The sequence below is a fragment of the Podarcis bocagei genome, assembly GCF_964188305.1.
Source record: "Podarcis bocagei genome assembly, chromosome: 17".
NCBI classification, from domain to species: domain Eukaryota; kingdom Metazoa; phylum Chordata; class Lepidosauria; order Squamata; family Lacertidae; genus Podarcis; species Podarcis bocagei.
The window spans coordinates 1,394,550-1,408,531 of record NC_138143.1 but is presented as its reverse complement, the minus strand read 5'-3'; the positions used below and the strand labels follow the sequence as shown (position 1 = coordinate 1,408,531).

General features: G+C 51.3%; 1 protein-coding gene across 1 annotated transcript in view; it reads right to left on the bottom strand.

Annotated features, from left to right (window-relative positions):
• Positions 1–380: 380 nt before the first annotated feature.
• USP11 (ubiquitin specific peptidase 11) overlaps positions 381–13,982 on the bottom strand; it is a 32,816-nt gene continuing 19,214 nt past the window's right edge. The window contains 8 exon segments of the mRNA XM_081177338.1: positions 381–1,918; positions 3,006–3,094; positions 4,509–4,624; positions 6,079–6,228; positions 7,008–7,120; positions 7,343–7,413; positions 8,305–8,634; positions 8,735–8,832. Of these exon segments, the coding sequence (XP_081033464.1) occupies positions 1,742–1,918; positions 3,006–3,094; positions 4,509–4,624; positions 6,079–6,228; positions 7,008–7,120; positions 7,343–7,413; positions 8,305–8,634; positions 8,735–8,832 (1,144 nt within the window). The 3' untranslated portion in view covers positions 381–1,741.

Sequence of the window (13,982 nt, the reverse complement as noted above, 5' to 3'; positions counted from 1 at the left end):
CGCTCTCTTATGGCTTGCTACAATGGCCAGGAACATTTGCAAGAGAAGTCCATGAGTGGCACCATGAATTCTCTCTGTTCCCACACGTGGGCATAACTATGATGGGACATGCAGTGGCAGCTTGAGGCTGGAGATGCTAGTGCCTGAGGAGGCTGGAAGTGAGTCAAAGCACTACCACGACTGCATCACAACCTGAAGCAGCGTAGAAGTCGTCAACACGGTGCCCTCCAGATGTTGCTGGGATTACAAAGTCCTATAAGGCCATGGGGGGTGTTGGGGGGCATCCAGTTGGCTTGCCCTGTTTGTGGAAGAGTCCTGGATCCAAAGAGAGGAATGAAGTGCACAGGAGGGAAATGGGGGCAAAAGGAGGCCACACGCCATTTGAAAGAAGTTACTTTATGTACAAGTTTTGCCACATGCCAAAAATATTTTCTTCTGGGGGAAAAACACACCTTCAAAAGAAAAGAAAGAAGCCCCCAGAGTCAAGTGAAGGAATATTCTTCCCAAACTCCTTAAGAAAATACCCGATGTGCTTCTGCAGGCCAACCCTGCCTCTGCGGGTGTCCTGTCCCTGCTCTCCCCAAACATTGCACACAGAAACCTATTTACAAGCCAGTGCAATCCCTGAGCCTGGAAGCAGCAGCAGTGGCACCAGAGACTCTCGGCAGAGGGGAGAGAACTTCCATGCACTTCTCTGCGCCCAGGGCAGGCGCAACACCCGAGGTGCCAGGGCAGAGAAGGAAGGGGGCATTCAGTGCTGGTGGCGGCGGGTGCTGGAGACACTCCTCCTCTGCCGGGGTGGGTGGGTGGTGGCGGCAGCAGCAGCAGCAGCTGTGACACGGTGCAGGCCCCAAACCCCTCCGTGGCCTTGCCACAGGCTTTGCTGCTAGACTCTGAAGCGGCACCTCGGCTCAGCAGCTCCACCACCACCCCTGTAGCTAGAGAGGGGCTTTGGAAGCAGCCGGCTGTCAGAGAAGGAGGTCCATGAAATGCAGGTCAAGGAGAGCCGTTGGCTGTGAGAGGAAGACGGCGGTGGGGCAAGGGCTGGAATTATTGCTCTTGTTGAGGGGAAGAGGAGGCACTTGGGAGGTGAGGGGGGAGAAAACAAGGGTCTGTTTATCCAGCCAGTGACCAATGGGAGGGGTTTTTTGGGGTGGGGGAAGTGTCCCAACCGGCTGCAGAACCACAGCGGGGTTTGAATACCTTTGCAAAGTCCTGCAGGGCTGTCTGGAGCAGAGGCCCTAAAACCAGGAGCAGCAGAATAAGGGCAACTCCCCCTGATGCTAGAGAGTAAAAGGGGAGGGGGCAGCACCCACAAGGGATCACACGAACAATGCACACATCCCCTCCCCCATGTGAGATGGAGAAGAGGGACACTTCCCCCCTCCCCCTTCGCATCTTATAAAAATGCTGGTGCAAGACAGTGGCCCTGTCAAGGGGGCAGGAGACAGACAGACAGACAGACAGACAGACAGACAGACAGACACACACACACACACACACACACACACACCCCAAAACACCCCCTTCAGAGCAGGGGAACTATGTGCAAAGCAAAGGGCCCTGTGCCTTGGGGCACAGCAGAGGGGATCCATTCCCCCTCCCCCCTATTCCATAGCCTGAGTAAAGAGCTGCTGCCCTTGGAGAATCCACTGCTGGCTTCAGTCTGAGGAAGGGAAGAGGCAGGGCATGCAGCCGCCCTCCCCGGCTGCAGATGGAGGAGGGAGGGTGGGGGTCAAGGTCAGTCCACATCCATAAAGTCCCTACTGGCTTGCTCTCTGGGGTGGGTCTCGCAGCAGGCCCCGCCGCCACAACCGCCGTCCTGGTCTCTGGAACCTGTGGCACTCGGCGCAGCAAGGAGGACAGGGTGCCGGATCTTGTCCTGGCGCTGGTAGAAGAGCACATAGGCAGCTTTGGACTGTTGGGGGAGAAAGGAAGCACAAGAGGCAGCAGGTGAGGGCAAGAGAGATGCTTGGGAGCCTGAGATGCAGATCAGGGGAAGGGGAGTTCAAGTGGCATAGGATGGGGCGAGGGAGAGTCAGGGGACATGCAAAGGTCCACACCGTTGAGTTAAAATGTCCTCTGCCGCTTCTTCAAAGAGGATCAAAGCAACTTGCACTACAGGAAACTCAGTTAACAAAGAATCAATGGGGTAGAGTAGATCACATAACCAAGAAGGGGGGTTGGTGTTTGAGTTCTCCTTGCCCCACATCTCCAGGCCATGAGGCTGATAGAGCAAGTCATTCTCAGAGTTGTGAGGATATTGTTGGGTTGGAGGGGGGAAGGAGAGCAGTCAGATCTCGAGGGCTGCATAACTGCTAGCCTGAGCTCACTGGAGGAAGGGCAGAGTGCCAACGTGAAGCGGACACGGAGCAATGGAGCCAAACTACAAGAAAGAAGATTCCACCTAAAGATGAGGAAGAACTTCCTGACAGTAAGAGCTGTTTGACAGTGGAATTTGCTGCCAAGGAGTGTGGTGGAGTCTCCTACTTTGGAGGTCTTTAAGCAGAGGCTTGACAACCATATGTCAGGAGTGCTCTGATGGTGTTTCCTGCTTGGCAGGGGGTTGGACTCGATGGCCCTTGTGGTCTCTTCCAACTCTATGATTCTATGAGAGATTCAAGTTCCTGACCCTCCATTCTTAGTCCAGACAGACCGCGGTGCCAAGACCTCCTTCCTGCCCCCACTGCCCCCCTCAACTTGTTCAGGATAACACCAGGGGGCTTCTGAAGCAGGAAAAAGGGATAAGTATCAGTCTGCTTGAGAAAAGAGACTGGAGGACAACCAAGTTCTGCTTCTTCCTTGCAAATGAAAAGCCCAGTCTGCTTAGAGACATGCCTTGCTGAAATGCGATGGAGGTGTTGTTGTAAAGAGATGCACAGGCCATCGAGAGGGAGATTTTGCCAGCCTGCCTGCCAAGAGGGTGGGATGGCATTGCCATCCAAGACACCTGCCAGCAAGTGCCAAGAAGCTGAGCCCCTCCAGGGCTGCCCTGCCTGACTCACCTCAATCTGGACTTTGGAAACTGCAGAGACACTGCTGTCATCAAAGTAGAACCACGTTCCACTGTCTTTGTTCCGGGCAAAAGTCGTGTCTAGAGGGCACAAAGACCAGTCAGACTCACCCAAGTGCTGCTTTGCCTTCTGACACCCATTGTGCCCCTTCAGGTGCTTCACAATCACATCACCTGTCAGCCACTACCAAAGCACTTTGGTCCTCCATTTGTGGAACCTTCCTCCCATTTGAAGAGAAAAGAATCGGGCCAGCCGGAGCTTCTGCACAAACAGCATTTTGCGTGGCGCACCCAGTCCTCTGGGGAGGGAATCCGCGGGGTGGGCTACCTGCACTGCTCCTCTGCTGCATGAATCCTGCCGCTAGCTGAGGCATCTATCAGAAGGGCCTCAGTTTACATTTAAAGCGGAACCGAGCAAGTTCTAAGCTGAACTAGTGTCCACTAATATCTCTGAAACTACAAAAGGGCTGGTGAGGTCTTAACAGTTGGAGAAGGGATTTTCATTCCGCACTGAGCTTTTCCCCTCCCCTCAGGGACACCACTTCCTACCCGCCCCTCTTTCATCTACCAATAGCCAACATTTGTTTGCACTTAGCCTTTTCTAATAGCAGCTGTTTACTCCCCATGTGAAATTCTGCAACAATGAATTGTTCCTTTCTAGACTGTTCTCATGGTCAGTTCTGTTCCTTACTGTTTTGTTCCCCCAAAAAGAAATAGCTCTCGCACAGGCACACAGGCCACATTCACCTGCAGTGCTAAAGAATGGTTTAGCATCCTGATAGGCCACAGCAGGCCGTGGGCTTGTGTTTTTGGCAGGGGAGCTGCAAGACACTTCAGTTGCTGTCCTAATTAGCCAGAGTTCAGTGTGATGTCCTAAACTGAACTTAATCATAACTATGGTTACAGAAAACAAACTGACTTCATAAACCATGGTTTGAAGTTGGCTGGTTTTCACTAACTATGGCTAAGACTAATTGAACTGACACAAACTGCGGGAGTCACAACAAGCTGAGGTTACCCCCTTCCTCAAGGAGTTTCACCCCATGTCTCATTTAATTAAAGCATCTGCTCTGTTGTATCTGTACAGCATGTCACCAATGCTGGTTTCATTTAGTTGCTTCTACTGGCTCAGCAAATGTTCTCTGCTCTGTTGGTTTGTACAGTTTTTAATGCTGAATTTTATTATTCTACTGTTTGATGTGAACCCCCCACCCCTGGGAGGGGTTCTTTGTAACTAGAGGGTATCATATAAGTATTCGAACCACCGACCTGACGATCGGCAAGTCCTAGGCACTGAGTTTTTACCCACAGCGCCACCCGCGTCCTTTCACTTTGTAGGAAGGATAAATGAACCAAAGTCCTAAGTCTTCGGCTACCCAACAAAGCAGGCTCTAGTTTTGCTGTTAACCATTTCAACTCCAAGTGTCTCTTCCCCACCTTGCATTCATTCCCTTCAACACAAAAGGAATACATACAGCCCCCAAATAATACATACAGTGCCCATCTCGGAGACCCCCGTAGTGGTTCGACACGGCGATGAGGTCATATTTGTACAGTGTGGGGTCAGTGTCTTTCTGTGGCTTGATGACGAACTCTGAGAAATCGAGATCCCTACAGGATAGAGACGATAATGCTGCTGTTTTCTAGGGCCAGAGGGGGATCCCCTCAGCAACACCCTCCACATAGTTTTGGGGCAGAACCAGCACTGGCATCAAAAGTCACAGCCACCCTCAAGGCATATTCCTAAGCATCATGCTAACTTCTGGGGTTTAAGGCTACACTTTCCTGAAGTGTTTTCAAGAAGACCTTGAAACACAAACACCCACTCAGAAATCCCCCCCCCCGCCCCCGTAAGGCCCGTTACTTCCTGCCGACAGCTGAGGACAGTCTTGTGAATCAGCCCATAGAAAGTTGCTAGCTTTCAGTTGTTTTTACTAGACTGCTAAGAGGGAGAAGAAAAGGCTAAGGAGTAAACCCCACAAAATTTTTGAGTGGAGTCCTGCAGATGGCCAAAGGGCACCTTGAACGCCTTCTCCCGGCAACTCCTGCAGGCAAGCTAGGGACAAATGTATTGTTCTGCTTCCTTTGGAGGCCAAAAGGGGGCAGGTCTTGTCTCTGGGCAACCCAGAACTTCCACACTGGCTGCCCAGGCGTGCGCCCCGGAGGGGTCACTTTGGTGTTGCTAACACAGTGGTTTGACTGCCCACTCCATTGTCTCTTGAGACAGACGGATGCCAACAAGTGACTTCTAACCTCTGTTTCCCAGCAGGTTGTGAATCATAGAATCATAGAATCATAGAATCATAGAGTTGGAAGAGACCACAAGGGCCATCGAGTCCAACCCCCTGCCAAGCAGGAAACACCATCAGAGCACTGATGGTGATGGGAGAGAAACCCTTTGCTTCCCACAAAGCAGGAAAAGGCAGGCGACTGACCTCTGAGCACGCTAGTAAGAACAAATGTCTTCTACCAGTTGGGTTGGTGCAGGAGGAATGCTTAGACATGCTAGTGACCAAGGGATCTGTGAATGCCACGAACCAACCAATGCCAGGCTGGCTCTGGCTCCCAAGCACCACACAATTCTGGAGTGCCCTCTGGGTGCCCTGAAGTCAGACATGGGGGAGGGGACCATGCTGGACTCTGGACTCTCATCATCTCCACCTTTGGGCCACCCTGACTTGGGCTGATGGGTGTTGAGAGCCCACAGGGCCCGGAGGGCCACAAGTTCCCCAGTCCTGCATGAAAGTCATTTTTTAAAAAAGCAAATGTGCTCCATTTTATCAGGTATCTTCAGAACTGGGGAACTGCTCTCTGCAAGCTGCATAAGCCAGCTCCAGTGGGAAGTCAACATGCCTTCTGAAAAACCTTTATTGATACTGGGTTCGAAAGGAGGAGGTAACTCTTTGGCCCGTGGAATCCTGAAAATTTAACAAGCATGCCTGTTTCCTCTGAAAGATTTCTCCCCAGTGGAATGATTTCAGAGGCATGAGCCACCCAAAATAAGCTGCCCCCATGTCTCTTCTCATCCCTGCAAATTGTCTAATGATTTGGACCAAGTGGCTTACTGGACAGGGAACTCCACCAGGGTGTCGAGCTTCTCCCTGGAGAACTTGGTGTAGGAAAAGCGCTTGAGGTGGATGATCAGGATCTCTGGCAGCGACCACAAGTCCAGCTTCTTGGTGGCCAACTGGTGCTTCTTGCAGGTGGGGCAGTACCTGCACGAGAGGAGCTGGGGGTGAGCACAGCACTCAGAACAGCAGAAAAGCCACAGGTGTTTGCATGAGGACTAGCAGGCAACCCATCTTAGGAGACAAAGGAGGAATCCTGAGACAGGTATCTGGGTTGGGGGTAGGAGAACAAACGTGAAAATGATTTGGGCAGGGCATCCAAAATCCTGCAACACACACCAATTCTGAAAACTGAAAAATGCCTAGCCAAACACTAGGTGAAAAAGAGGCTCATCAGGAGGATCTGCAAAGAGACTGGCATATTTACCCACCAGCCCCATGGTTCATCATCTCTTTGAAGTGAGAAGTCTGGAAGTCTGATGTCATCAGCTGTGATGGACCAGAAGACTCTGCCATTGATGCCCGCTGCACATGAAGGCAGGTTGCCCATGATGAAACCTATGCACATCCTGTGTGCGCGGAGGGGTGGGGGTTGTCTTCCCCTCTTACATAACAAAAGTGCACGGGGTCACATTGCATGGGGGGGGGGGACTCCCTCCTTCTCAAGATCCCCCGAAGGCTCTCCAGTCAGGCTAGGCAAGAGGGTTCCAGCTGTAAGGCTGCCACTACCAGGCCAGAGTCGAATGGGGCCATCTGCACAGCAAGCAATACCAGGCCTGAACAGTTTCAGCCATAAGAGAATCTGAGGCGCTGCAGCTTTGCCAACCCAGCTGCCTCCAGGATTCGACTCTGCTCCACCGGTAGCTCCTTCCCTTCCTTTCTGCCTCTGGAAGCAAGAGCCCCACCTGACCCACCAGGGCTCTCACCAGGGATTCTCCTCCTCCAGGGTCTCCATGGTGGTGAAGAGTTCGAGGCACTCCTGCAACCTCACTGGATTCTTCCTTGGCGTGAAGTCCATGCAGTCGTGCTTGATGTAGCCCTGGCAGTGAACACACAGTGGGGGGGGGGGAGGTGAGCGGAAGTGGGGAGGGGGCGCCCATCACCCTCCAGTTTTTTGCTTGTTGTCCCTGAGAGCCAGGCTGGCAGGAACTGGGAGTCCAGAACCCTCAGGAGGTCTGCCAGGTCCCTGTGGCTGAGCTGGAGGAGGGCAAGGGAAAGAGAAAGGAGGACGATTGGGGGCAGGAAAATGCCTCGCCCTCACCTCCGCCTCCGCCTCATTGTAGTAGCGTTTCCTCATGTTGGAGTCCCAGTCCATGGCAATGTACGGTTGGGCTGTGCCAAGGGGAGAAACTGTGGTTAAAGTGGCAGGAACCCCGAGCATCTCTCAAGGCAGTGCAGGGGGAAGACATTCATGAAACCCTAGGCTAGAAGGACCCTGAACAGGACTAATCCTGCTGCTCTCCAGTCGCCACTGCCACACCCACTACAGTCCCACCCCCTACAGGAGTATCCAGAGGCCAGGGCGTCAGAAGGAAAGGGGCCAAACAATGAGGAATTCTGCCACTGTAGCAGAAAAGGGTTTCTAGCCAAAGGGCCATTTCCCTTCCAGGTAATCTTTCGTAGGGCACATTTCACTGGTGGCTGCAATTACTCCAGCAAGGCAGCCATTAAGACCCTACACGGAGCCTTGACACTCACTGACCAGAAGGTGGAAAGGTGAGAACAGGCTCAAGGGCTGTATCCTTAAGAGCACAAGAGCCCTGAGAGATCAGGCCAAGGCCCCACCTGGTCTGGCATCCCGTTCTCACAGGGGGAGACCCCAGGCAGGACCTGAGGGCAGCAGCACTCTCCCCTCCTGCAAATTTCAGCAACTGATAGGACCACCAAAATTAGTGGACCTAAGCGAGTCGTGTTCATTCGTGCCAACGGGTCCACTCTGGTTAGGACTGACCCGGGACACAAGCCTTAATCAACATTCCAGTAGATGAGTGTTTGCATATCTGAGCTGGAGGCCGTTAAACAAAAAAGGTGAACCTGAGAATGTCAGAGAAGGGGGCTGGAATAGCCCATGGACACGTGTGCAGCCAGGCTGGGAGAAAGGCTCCGAAGAGGGGCCTCCCCACCCCCACCTGTTGCTGCAACAACCGCAAGGGAATCCCAGAGACTCTCCCGCCCCCCAATATTGGGAGCTTGCATGGACCAGGAGCCAGAGGGAAGACTCACAGTTGAAGGAGACGGTGCTGCCCTCGTCCTGGGCAGCCGTCCGGTCACTGGTCCCGTTGGAATTGACGGCCTGGAGGGTGAAGAGCAGCTTGCGGCGCTTCTGGCAGCATTTGCGTTTGGCCTGGTTGGCCGTCGGGGGGCTGGGGCTGGAAGAGGGTGTCTGGGGGGACTGAGGGGGCTGCTGAGGAGCTGGGCTGGGGTTGGGCCTCCCCTCCACGCCAGCCCCTTCCTCCCCCACAGAGGCGTCCGAGGGGTTTTCCTCCGCCTCCGAGCTGGGCTCCTGACTCGTGGAGCCTTCTGCCGTCGTCTCTTCCTCCTCCTCGTCCTCCCCTGTTGTGCATTTGGAGAGGAAAGGACAGGCAGCGGCCAAATTAAAAACCTGGCCAGCCCCCCCCCCCATCAACACTCTGCCCTCGCACCAACCCCTCACCTTCGCTCAGCCCGTTGGGCCTCTTGTTGTAGAGGTCCTCCTCATCCTCCTCACTCGGATCCTCCTCTTCCTCAGAGTCTGGTCGTGTCACGTAGCGGCTGCCAAAATGGGGGGAGAGGAAGCAAGTCACACCCTTGGCCACTAGGGGGAAGCACTGTCATGGGCAAGATCCACAGCTCTCCCCTGTGGCAGCACTGTACAATGAAAGGTGCTGCTGGATGAAGATTCGAGTGAAGAAAGAGACACATGTTTGTCAACTGGGAGAGGCACAGGGCTGGAGGGAGAGCAGGGGCAAAGCTACTTTGCAGAAAAATAATGTTAAAAGAAGATTCCGTAAAGTTTTTGCTTCAGGCATGAACCAAGGTTTACTAGGTTTAATAGAGAGCAGAGCGTTTGAGCATGAATGGGCCACATCTCCCCCTCGGGAGCAAAGTGCCCCAGATCATGCACTGAACACTTCTTGCTTTTTGGTAATAGGAATATCCCTCTGAGCATCTGGAGATCAAGGGGGCGCAACTATGGTGCCCTGCACTGCCAAGTGCAGCAGCAAGCCCAAGGCAAGTCCAATACAACACACCTGCCGGCCCCAGGGCAGTTCTTCCATCTGCCATAACTGCAACCCCAGCTCCCTGTGAAGATTTCTCTCCCCTGCAAGAAGCAGACCTAGAGGGAGTGGCCTCCCTGCTTTTGAGGCGCCTGAATAGGGAGTTCAAACTCAAACTGGAACCAACAACCCAGCTGGACTTTTATATCTTCTCGCACACAAGAAGAGAACCTAGATTGCTGAACCCAAACCAGTTTTTAGGGTCATGCAGGAGCGTCCCCAGATCCAACCCCTGGCATCTCCAGGGAGGGCTGGGAAAAGAGCCCTGCCTGAACCCCTGGAGAGCTGCTGCCAGCCAGTGCTGACAATACCAAGCAAGACAGACCAGTGGTCCAGCTGAGGGTAAGGCCATTCCCCATGTTCCTTTGTTTCTACTGAATTCTGTGCTACAAACCACAAAGTGCGGCTGAAGCCATTCAGGAAGTGCCCTGCCAAAGATGTAGATCTTGAGGGACGTAAAGAAAAAAAGGGGTGGGGTAGGAGGAAGCACAGCATAGGGGAAGGCAGATATGCTTCAGATATGGAAAAGTACCAGAAAGGGAGCAGACCCCAGCAAGGAATTCCTAGGAAACAGTACAGCCCCAAGGGGAAAGCACCTCGGAGTAAGGAAAGGAGATTCCCATCCCACAAACCTGTGGGATGGAAGGAGCCATTACTTGCAGGGGACAATGGGGGACTGGGGTTCAAATGCATCCTCAGCCTTGAATGCTCACTGTGTGATCTTGTCTGTGAAAGTCACCCAGGGCTGGTTGACCCATGCGCAGAAACATCAAGCATGAATGAGGCCACCAGAACCAAGGGTTCCATGTCCCCTCCAAGGTTTATGAAACAAGAGACTGTTCAGACACACAAGCTGCTGGCCCTCCAATATGGAGTAAAATCAAGAGATGGACACTGAACCACCTGGATCTCACCTTCTGGCCTTCAAGTTTGCAGGGCAGCAGTTGAAGAAGGAGCAAAAAGGGTTTTCTTGTGTGTGTGTGTCTCAAGATGGAAGGGGAGGGAACAGCTGCAGTCGCCTGCGATTCCTGCGCAATGTTTGCCATCTTGCCAAAGGTTGCAGGCAGCTTTACCTGCAGCAATTGCATGTTGATTGCCCTTTTAAAAGACAAAGTCCAGCAACTGGAGGAACGTGTAGCTACGCTCCAAAGAATTAGAGAGCTGGAGCTCTTCTTGGAAGCAACAGAGCACACCGTCCCCACCAAGGAGGAGACAGGGGACTCCCCTGAGAAGGAGGCTAGTTCACCAACACAGGAGCCAGATATATGGAGAAACGTGACTCAAAGAAGTAGGAGGCCCAGGGTTCACTCTGATTGTTTAGAAATACACAATCGCTTTGAGGTCCTCTCCCCTAGCATGGAAGACGAAGAGCAGACTCCATTTGAGGATCTCTCCCTCATTACAGTCGATCAGGTATATGAAGACGAGCAGCAAAGTCAGTCCTCAGGGAATGTGCAGGAGACCTTGGAACGGCCAGCTCACGGAAGAACCCCGACCAAACCCAAGAGGAGGCGTGTAGTGGTGATAGGGGATTCCCTACTGAGGGGAACAGAAGCAGTGATCTGTGGGCCTGACAAGATGTCTCGGGAAGTGTGCTGTCTCCCCGGGGCTAAGATCCAAGATGTAACTGAACGACTGCAAGGAATCATAAAACCCACTGACAAATACCCCTTCCTCTTGGTTCATGTGGGAACCAATGACACTGCAAGCAATAGCCTCCAGAAGATCAAAAGAGACTACGAGGCTCTCGGCAGGAAATTGAAGCAACTAAATGCACAAATTGTCATCTCGTCTGTCCTCCCAGTTGAACGATGTGGCCCAGGGAGAGAGGGAAAAATAGTGGAAGTGAACAGCTGGCTTCGCAAATGGTGTAAACAGGAACGGTTTGGATTCTTAGATCACGGACTGCAGTTTCTTGAAGATGGACTTCTGGCAAGTGATGGGCTGCACCTCACAACGGTTGGGAGAAATGTTTTTGCCAAAAATCTCAGAAACCTCAGCAGGAGGGCTTTAAACTGACTAATGTGGGGGAGGGAGACAGTGCTCCTGAAGGTAGGAGTCTATCAATTAATGAAGATGATCATCCAAATGTCATAGACCAAATGGAGCAAACAGCACGCGGACCTAGTGGTGGGAGGAAAAAATCCTTAAATAAGAGACACGGGGGAATGATTAATGGACTTCAATGTCTGTACACTAATGCGCAAAGCATGGGAAATAAACAAGATGAGCTTGAGCTCTTGGTACAGCAAACTAAATATGACATAATAGGCATCACTGAAACCTGGTGGGATAAGTCCCACGATTGGAATGTAATAATGGGGGGATACAATTTATTTCAGAGAAACAGACCAGACAAGAAAGGAGGAGGAGTGGCGTTATATGTCAGGGATGTGTATACCTGTGAAGAGATCCAAGATTTAGAACCTCAAAGCCAAAGTGAGAGCATTTGGGTCAAAATTAAGGGAGAGAAGAATAACAGAGACCTCATTGTGGGAGTTTACTATAGATCCCCAAGCCAAACGGAGGACATAGATGACGCCTTCCTGGAACAGATGGCCAAGCATGCAAAAGGAAGGGAGATAGTAGTAATGGGGGACTTCAATTACCCGGATATTTGTTGGACGTCAAACTCAGCCAAGAGCAAAAGGTCAAACAGATTCCTCACTGGCCTTGCAGACAACTTCATTGTCCAGAAAGTGAGAGAAGCAACAAGAGGAACAGCCATTTTAGATCTGGTCCTAACCAATGTTGATGACCTGGTTAGTGGGGTAGATGTGGAAGGATCATTAGGTGCGAGTGATCATGCTCTTCTGAAGTTTACTATACAGCGGAAAGGAGCAGCCAAGCATACTAGGACTCAATTTCTTGACTTTAAGAAAGCCGACTTCATAAAACTTAGGGAAGTGCTGGGTGAGATCCCATGGACAGCAATACTAAAAGGAAAGGGAGTTCATGATGGCTGGGAGTTTGTTAAGAGGGAGATAGTAAAAGCACAACATCAGGCAATACCAATGAGACGGAAACATGGAAGGTGCCTAAAGAAGCCAGGGTGGCTATCTAAAGAACTTTTAACTGAATTAAGATTAAAAAAGGATGTGTACAAAAAATGGAAAAGGGGGGATACCACCAAAGAGGAATTCAAACAAATAGCCAGCACGTGTAGACACAAAGTCAGAAAAGCTAAAGCACAGAATGAACTCAGGCTTGCTAGAGAGGTTAAAAGCAACAAAAAAGGCTTTTATGGGTATGCCCGTAGCAAAAGGAAGAACAAAGAAACAGTGGGGTCACTCAGAGGAGAAGATGGTGAAATGCAAACAGGGGACACAGAAAGGGCTGAACTCCTCAATGCCTTCTTTGCCTCAGTCTTCTCCGATAAAGAAAATAATGCCCGACCTGAAGAATTTGGAGCAAATGATTCAGCAAAGCAAACACAGCCCAGAATAACTAAGGAGATAGTACAAGAATATTTGGCTAGTCTAGATGTATTCAAGTCTCCAGGGCCAGATGAACTGCATCCAAGAGTATTAAAAGAACTGGCAGATGTGATCTCAGAACCACTGGCAGTCATCTTTGAGAATTCCTGGAGAACAGGCGAAGTCCCGGCAGACTGGAGGAGGGCAAATGTTGTCCCTATTTCCAAAAAGGGGGAAAGAGAGGAGCCAAATAATTACCGCCCAGTCAGTCTGACATCAATAGCAGGGAAGATTCTGGAGCAGATCATTAAGCAAACAGTCTGTGAGCACCTAGAAAGGAATGCTGTGATCACCAATAGTCAGCATGGATTTCTGAAAAATAAGTCATGTCAGACTAACCTGATCTCGTTTTTTGACAGAATTACAAGCCTGGTAGATGAAGGGAACGCAGTGGATGTAGCCTACCTAGATTTCAGCAAGGCATTTGACAAGGTGCCCCATGATATTCTTGTAAAGAAGCTGGTAAAATGCGGTCTTGACTATGCTACCACTCAGTGGATTTGTAACTGGCTGACTGACCGAACCCAAAGGGTGCTCATCAATGGTTCCTCTTCATCCTGGAGAAGAGTGACTAGTGGGGTGCCACAGGGTTCTGTCTTGGGCCCGGTCTTATTCAACATCTTTATCAACGACTTGGATGATGGACTCAAGGGCATCCTGATCAAATTTGCAGATGACACCAAACTGGGAGGGGTGGCTAACACCCCAGAGGACAGGATCACACTTCAAAACGACCTTGACAGATTAGAGAACTGGGCAAAAACAAACAAGATGAATTTTAACAGGGAGAAATGTAAAGTATTGCACTTGGGCAAAAAAAATGAGAGGCACAAATACAAGATGGGTGACACCTGGCTTGAGAGCAGTACATGTGAAAAGGATCTAGGAGTCTTGGTTGACCACAAACTTGACATGAGCCAACAGTGTGACGCGGCAGCTAAAAAAGCCAATGCAATACTGGGCTGCATCAATAGGAGTATAGTATCTAGATCAAGGGAAGTAATAGTGCCACTGTATTCTGCTCTGGTCAGACCACACCTGGAGTACTGTGTCCAGTTCTGGGCACCACAATTCAAGAAGGACACTGACAAACTGGAACGTGTCCAGAGGAGGGCAACCAAAATGGTCAAAGGCCTGGAAACGATGCCTTATGAGGAAGGGCTAAGGG